The sequence below is a fragment of the Eretmochelys imbricata genome, chromosome 3, assembly GCF_965152235.1.
Source record: "Eretmochelys imbricata isolate rEreImb1 chromosome 3, rEreImb1.hap1, whole genome shotgun sequence".
Classification (NCBI taxonomy): Eukaryota; Metazoa; Chordata; order Testudines; family Cheloniidae; genus Eretmochelys; species Eretmochelys imbricata.
In genome coordinates, this window is record NC_135574.1 from 4479855 (window position 1) to 4487992 (window position 8138).

At 57.2% G+C, this 8138-nt stretch overlaps 1 protein-coding gene across 1 annotated transcript; it reads left to right on the plus strand.

Moving 5' to 3' along the window:
* The first annotated feature begins 123 nt into the window (after positions 1–123).
* Positions 124–8138, plus strand: LOC144261877 (uncharacterized). The gene is made up of 5 exons (XM_077811449.1): positions 124–651; positions 3117–3200; positions 4592–4829; positions 5639–5845; positions 6560–8138. Exons 1-5 carry the CDS (start codon positions 124–126, stop codon positions 6775–6777), a joined length of 1275 nt encoding a protein of 424 aa, XP_077667575.1. The 3' UTR covers positions 6778–8138.

The following is an 8138-nucleotide window of genomic DNA, read 5'->3' on the forward strand; positions in this document are numbered from 1 at the left end:
CGCAACGTCCCCTGGCAATGAGTTCCACAGGTTAACTATGCGGGGGGAGGGGGGTGTGAAGAGCTCGATGGTGACATAACAAGAAGCTAAAGCATCATCGCCTGCTAAAGGCCACAAGGGTTAATGTCACAGGGCGGAAGCTCAGAGTCAACCACGCCTCCGGGCTGGCAGGAGCGGGCGCCTGCTTGTGTCCAGCTGAGGCTTTGCACCGGGGAGTCTGCAGGGCGCAGGGGGGGCGGAAATCCCCGGCCGCGGGAGGAGCCGGCGGGCTGCGCGGAGCGGGGCTGGGCGCGCCGGCTCCCGGGCCGGGCTGCTTTCGCTTTCGCCTGGCAGGAAATGGCCGAGAGCGGCCAAGGGGCGCGCTGCAGCCGCACGGAGGGGCAGGCGGGCGCAGGGGAGTCTCCCGGCGGCGGGGCGAGCCCCGAGCCTGGCCAGCGCGCAGGAGCCGAGCCCGGGAGCTGCCCGGCCGCTTGCACCGCCCGCGGGCCGGAGCTCGGCTCTGCGGCGCCGGGGGGAGGCGCTGACCCCAGCCCCGCCGAGTGGAGGGGACCCGTCCTGATGGCCTGGCTCCTCTCCTTATTTGCGAAGGGCCCCGAGGCGTCCAGCCGCAGGGACCGGCCGGACGGGGAGCCGGACACCCCGATGCCCCAGGTGAGGACGCCCAGCGCGGCCCTGCCTCAGGCCCTGGTTGTGGGGCTGCGGCGGCGCTCCACCCCAGAGCTGGGTGCATTGCAGGGCGGGCTGGGAAGGCACAGTTAGGGGGCCAGCCTAGGCCAGCGGCGCTGGAAGATGCTTTGGGTGCAGCCCTGGGGCGACAGCCCGAGCAATAGCAACTGGGGGGGGGGGGGCTGTTATTTGAGAGGTGCCGGGTATGAGCTGGGGGACGGGAATAACTCTAGAATGGGCTCCCCCCTCCCTGGCTTTCTCCCTAGTTAACTAGGACTTTAAAAAAATAGCCAAGTTTCGATGCTAAGGCCCAGATCCTGGAAGATATTTAGGCTCCTCCCTTCTGTTGATTTTTGATGGAAGGGAGGAGCCTAAATACCTTTGAGGATTTGAGCCTAATTCCCTTGACATCCAGGAATCTCAAAGCCCAGGAAGGGACCGCTGTGATGATCTACTCTGACCCCCTCTATGGCACAGGCCACAGAACTGCCCCAGAATAATTAATTCCCAGAGCAGAGCTTTTAGGAAAACATCCAATCTTGATTTAAACATTGGCAGTGATGGAGAGTTGGCCACAACCCTTGGGAAATGGTTGCTAATTACTCTTACCATTAAAAACTGATGTCTTATTTCCAGTGCGAATTTGTCTAGTTTCAATTTCCAGGCATTGGATCATGTTAGACCTTTCTCTGCTAGATTGAAGAGCCCATTAGTAAACATTTGTTCCCAATGTAGATACTTATAGACTGAGATCAAGTCACCCATCTCACAAAAGATACATTGGAATTGGAAAGGGTACAGAAAAGGGCAGCAAAAAGGATTAAGGGTATGGAACAGCTTCCAGATGAGGAGAGATTAATAAAACTGGGACTTTTCAGCTTGGAAAAGAGACAACTAAGGGGAGATATGATAGAGGTCTGTAAAATCATGACTGGTGTGAAGAAAGTAAATAAGGAAGTGTTATTTACTCCTTATTACACAAGAACTCGGGGCCACCCAATGAAATTAACAGGCAGCAGGTTGAAAACAAACAAAAGGCAGTATTTCTTCACACAACGCACAGTCAGCCTGTGGAACTCCTTGCCAGAGGATGTTGTGAAGGCCAAGACTATAACAGGGGTCAAAAAAGAACTAGATAAATGCATGGAGGGTAGGTCCATCAATGGCTATTAGGCAGGATGGGCAGGGATGGTGTCCCTAGCCTCTGTTTGCCAGAAGTTAGGAATGGGAGACAGGGGATGGATCACTGGATGATTCCCTGTTCTGTTCATTCCCTCTGAAGCACCTGGCATTGGCCACTGTTGGAAGACCGGATACTGGGCTCGATGGACCCTTGGTCTGACCCAGCGTGGCTGTTCTTATGTTTTCTTTGCTAAGCTAAATGGATTCGGCTCTTTGTGTCTGTCACTAGAAGGCAGGTTTCTAATCCTTTAATCGTTCTCATGGCTCTTCTCTGACCCCTCTCCAATTTATCAACATCCTTCTTGAATTGTGGGCACCAGCACTGGACACAGAATTCCAGCAGTGGTTGCACCAGGGCCAAATACAGAGGTCGAATAACCTCTCTGCTCCTGCTAGAGATTCCCCATTTATACATCCCAGGATCACATTACCTCTTTTCAGAGTAACAGCCTTGTTAGTTTGGTCACAGCATCACACTGGGAGTTCATGTTGAGCCAAGTATCCACCACGAGCCCCAAATCTTTGTCAGAGTCGCTGCTTCCTAGGATAGAATTCCCCAGCCTATAACTGTGGCCTGCATTCTTTGTTTCCAAATGTATACCTTTACACTGAGCCCTATTAAACTGCATATTGTTTGCTTGCGCCTGTCCTCTTCGTTATTTACCACTCCCCCAATTTTTGGCTTAGCTGCATGTTTAGGCATGTGAATTCACTGAGGATTGCCAGGAGGCAAGGGAAGTACCATAGTCCCCTGTTATAGATGGGGAAACTGAGGCAGAAAGAAGGGCTGTCTACCAGTGGTAGAACCAGGAACAGGACCCAGGAGGCGTGACTCCCAGCCCTGTTCCTTAACCAGTTGATAGTCACAAAAGTTAGAGACAGAAAAGGCACTTTAGGTCCCTCTTACACACAGCACTCCCCACCCCCCGTCACTGCAGCCGTGTTCCAGGGCTGTGGGTAGTTCAGATATATGCCCAGTGGGAGACTGTTCCACAGTTTGATTCACTGGAGCTGAACAGTTTGTATCGTGGGGGTGCTGAGAGCCATTGAACCAAACTGTAAACCCTGGATATGATAGAAGCCGCTTCAAGCCAGGGGTTGCGGCAGCCCCCCAGCACCCTAGTTCCAGAACCTGTGTGTTGATTGAGCCCTTGATTTGAAGCGATCCTCTGATGTCCCCTGAAACTCAAGTGATGGCAAAGGACAAAGAGATTGAAACCAGGCCAAAACACTGGGCATTATTGTTCGATTGTCTCTTTGTCTTTAAGCTCGGTGCTAACAGAGCCCGGGGAGCAGCTGGAACAGCACAAGAGCTCCGGAAGACAGCAGAGAGGCTGCAGGCTCAGCTGGAGGTGAGGGACTTTCTGACCATTCAGATTCACTGAGACTTTGTCAACATGATCAAATCTACACACGACGGCTCATATTAGAGACAAACTACTGTGTACCTCTCAGAGTAAGAGACACCCAGGGTAAAGCTACACGCTGTCTCTGGGGCTCGATCCTGCATCCATTTGTCACTGATCTACTGACAAGGACGAGTAATAACTAGTAAATACATCTATCGTTTATTTCTAATATGATAGAGCCTGGCACCCCAGTCCTGGTCCAGGATGGTGCTAGGTGCTGTACAAAACGGCGGTCCCTACCCCAAAGAGCTGGTGATCGAAGGACCAGGTTGCTGGGTAGAGTGAGATCCCATTTCTTTCCTCATCGCTGGCTGACGATTCCCGACGATTTGTGGGATCTCTTTCTCCTGCTTCCCTGCGCTTGGGACGCTCGGCTCAGGAAGCGTTTCTGCATCTCATGCCTTGTCTGCAGCATATAGGAGTCGTACCGCATTAGCTAGTCCGGTCTGGTTCGAGTGGTACAACGCCCCCTAGTGTGGACACAGTTATGCCAGGACTGAATAAAGGTGCTTATATGGGTATAGCTAGCTCTGTTCAAGAAGGGGGTTCGTACGTTCCAAGGCCAGAAGGGACCACTGTGGTCATCTAGTCTGTCCTACCGCAGGCTGCAGGACTTCCTCGGATGAATTCCTGTTTGGACTGGAGCATTGCTTTGCGAAACACGTAGGCTCCTAGAAACGTAGGGCTGGAAAGGCCCTCGACAGATCGTCTAGTCCAGTCCTCTGCACTGAGGCAGGACTAAGTGTTGTCTGGACCAGCCCTGACGGGTGTTTGACTGACCTTGACTTAAAAATCCCAGGGACTAAGCTCTCCTGATATCTGGCACCTCTTTCCCGGTTAACTGTGTCCACACTGGGGCTTTGATCAGCATGACTCAGTAAAGAATCAGCTTTCTGTCCCCCATAGTTCTACTGGTACAAAACCCGTCTGTAGGGCAGCCCTCAGCCGCTCCTTTGTCACGTTGGTTGACCCATGGCCCTCTCTGGGTTTAGACAGTACCTGCTGCCTCCCAGGCTCCATCTGCCTGAGCTCCTCACAGGGTTTGATGTATTCATCCTCACAACACCCAGCGATTGGGACGTGCTATTATCCACATTGTACAGCTGGGGAAACTGAGGCACAGAGACACCGCAGCACTGGGAGTTAGGCGCCTAAACGCCTTGGAGGATCTGGGCCTGCCTGAGTGACTTGCCCAAGGTCACGCAGCGAGTCAGGGAGAGAACCCAGGAGTCCTGGTCCCTGGTGAGACCGGGATCTTGCACCGTCTCCCTGGCTGGTGCCTGTCCCCTGTGCTGGGATGTTGAATAGCCCTGAGCCCCTTCCACTCCCCGCAGGCTCTGAAAGGCTCCTCGGACCCCGAGACACTGGAATTCCTGCAGGCACTAGACGCGCCCGTCAGAATCGCCAGCCGCGTGCTCGTTGAGAACCAGAGACTACGGCAGGAGGTGGAGGAGTTGAAGGGCAGGTTGGCAGCCCCACCACCCCTGAAACCAGCCAGCCAGCCTCCAGCTTGCTGGGCATCGTCCCCCTGGACCTCCCAGACATCGCCTTCCCTGGCCACCCGGAGCACAGGTAGGCACTGGCATGCCGTGGGCAGGCACTTCGCCTGACCGGGTTAACATCGGGGAGCCTGGGTAGGGCTGGAATGGGGGTTCCTTTCCCCTGTGAGGAGCAGGGACCAGAGACCTAAAGCCAGGCAAGCCGAGGGAGCAGTGGGGCTGGGGTCACCTCGATTGATTCGGGCAGCCGTGCTCCACCCTGATTGAACTGCGGCCCCTGAAACAGCTGAAAGACCCTCCTGCAGCCCCTCTTCCCCCCATGACCGTCTTCACCCACAATCCTATGGGATTGAGGCTGCAGGAGCTGCAGAGGAGGATTGGCACTGCTGGGTGTGGGGGGGGTTGGTGCTGCTGGGCGCGTATGGGGAGGTGGGCGGGGGGAGCTAGCGCTGCTGGGTGTGTATGGGGGGCTGTGCTGATTGGGGTGTGGGGGGAAGGGCATATTTTGTGCTGCTGGATAAGTGGGGGAACGAGTGCCAGCAAACTCATACCAGAGCCCCAGCTTTCCCTCCTGAACCAAATTGATACTTGAGAACAGCTGGATCAATTTGGCAGGGTTAAAAGAGACAGGCTTCTCCAGCCCCCTTGAGTACCAGTCTTCTGTGGCATCAGGGATTTGCCCTTACCTATAGTAGGGTTAGGGCTTATACCCCTTTGGGTTTGCAGCCACTGGGGGCAGACTGCCCAGCACAGGAACAGAGCTGGGCCTAGCGTACAGCTGGGCACATGGCCCCGCCGCTCCATCGCGCTAGCTCTCATTGGAGCTGGCTGAGCCAAGGACCGAGGGGAGACTGGTCTCTAACCCACCCTGGTCCTTGCCAGCCTTGCCCCTGCAGGTCTGCACGAGCGGTAAGACGGCTGGCTGCGAGAGGCAGTTCTTGGACCAGGTGGCTCAGCTCCTTGCGGCCCAGGGCATCTCCCTGCAGGCAGGGGAGTACGAGCTGCACTCCAGCTGCCCGCTGCTGCTCTTCTGCCCCATCTCGTCCCGCTTGGGCACAGACATCAGCAATGCCCTGGAGGGGATCTCCGGTGAGTGGCCTTTCCCCTGCATGGGCTGAGCCGTTCTCCAGCAGTCACCCCCAACTTCCCTTAAACTAGGTGACTAAGAGCAGAGCCCATTAAATGGGTGGACCCTGGTGCAGGCATTGAATGGCCAGGGACTGGCCTGGCTGGTGCACCTCACTCCCCACCCCAGCCATCACTCCTTGACCCTGCCCTCCCCTTTGTGCTCTGCCCCCTAACTTACAGTGGCAGATTAGCCCCCGGGCCCATGCCTGGGGGCCTCTGGAAAAAATCCACTGCTCCTGGCAGACGCCTGGAGCCCCAGCTGCCAGGGCTGGGAAAGTCCCCACACCCTGACCCGACTCTGCAGCAGCAGCTGCCAGATGGGGTTGGGGGAAGCCCCCTCCAGTGGCCACAGCTGCTGGGAGGAGGAGGCCCCCACCAGAAGCCCCAGTGCTCCAAAGCACTGGGCAGAGTCAGGGGAAGCCTCATCACCCAGACCCCCACTGTGGCCTGGGGCTGTGGTGCAGGGATGGAGATTCTCTGGTCTTGTGGCTGCGGGGGACCCTGCATGGAATGGGGGCAGGCCTGGGGAAGGGGCTGCAGGCAGAAGGGGTGGAATGAGGGTGGGGTCACAGGCGGAAGGGGTGGGGAAGGACTTCTCCCTCCTACTTGCTGCGTCCTAAGGCCCCAGGAAACCTTAATCTGCCCCTCACTCCTGTTCTCTCCTCTCCGGCCCAGCGGCGAGGAAGACGATCCTGGTGGTGCTGCATCACCAGCCCAAGGAGCGGGCCGAGCTCTATGCCAGCAGCAAGCGGGAGGCCCAGCACCCGGGCCTCCTGCACACCGTGGACGGCTGCTTCTCCACCCATTCCGGCTTCTACCACTGCCAGGCCAACACCGCCGCCGTCGCCTCTGTGGCTGCCGCCCTCCAGCAACTGGCCATGGGTGGTCAGTAGGGGGCACCCCCCGAGGGGGCACCAGGATCTGCGAGCTGGGATGTGGAGTGCCTGTGGGGCTGGGCTAAGCCCTGGTGACTGCGCTGCCCTGACAAGTCCTAGTGGGGATGGCATGGGGGACCCCCACCCCTGCCTGGGCCAGGCCAGCACTGGAGCATAGTGGACTGTTACCTGGGGGAATGCCCTTCTCTGGCCTGGCACTGTTCCTACAAACCTTTGCCCCCCAACTACCCTTGGGTCAGTCCATCCCCTCCCACATCACGCTTGGCCTCAGAGCTGTGCAGATGTATTAGATCCTGCCACGTTACACAGCTAGCCCCCTCCCTGTGCTATGGGTGTTGTCTGGGCATGCCCCCCAGTTTGCTCACCCCCTCAAGCTGCCCCTAGCCCCCTGTGAACATGGATCAGTCCCTGCAGGGATCTCATGCGAGCAGTGTGATGAGACAAGCTCTGGCTCTCTTGGGTTCTGGGCTGGGGCCTGGTGAGCGTGGAAGCGCTTTGGGCTGGACTCTGGGACCAGCTGTCTCCCCGGCACTGGGCACACGTCCCTCCCAGCGCAGTCAGGGCCAGAGTGTCCACTGGCTGCAGGAGGAGACCAAGGGAGGCTCTGCGGCCCACCTAATGAGCGTTGTGCTCTGGCCAAGGTTCTCTCTTGGCCTGTTCTTGCCCATGGGCCCTTCCTGGTATTTCAAACTCCAACCTGAGCTAGCTGCCTGGGCCCCAACAGGCTGGAGGAAAGGGTGTTGTAGAGCCAGATTGGCTGCAGCTTGGGGTGGATGTGGATAGTTCTTTGATTTTCCACTTGTGGGTTGACAGCCCCTGGCTGGAGCGAGCCCCAGGGGCTGTTCATGTGGTTAAGGGTGGGGCATTTTAGAGAGCTGTCCTAACCAGCACTCTGCACATCCCCCCCGCCCTGGCAGCAGGGCTGCTATGGCACCCATGAATATGCTACCTGAGGGCTTCTCCTTTGTGCCACAGTGGGGCTCCTAGCTTGGCCGTAGAGGCTAGGGCCCACGTCTGAGGCTGCTGCCTGCGGTTGGTGGAGCTGCACCATTAGCTGCAGGCTTGTGCTTTTCAAATGCACAAGCCCCGTGCTGGGTTCCTGCCTGCGACCCACCTCCAGGGAGTGCTGCAGGTGGAAGGTGCGGTAGATCTGGGCTGAGAGCATGAGTCATATGGTGGAATAATGACTACACTGATCTGGACCAGTGGGTTGGAATGCCCTCTAAAGCCCACCTCACCTGCGCCCTCCTTCAGCCACTAAAGAACCACCGCATTTCCCTCACCCCCCTGCTTCTTGTGCCTTTTTGGTCGCAGAGGCCAAGCCAATAAACTACACCAAGCCAGGCAGGTTCTCCGTG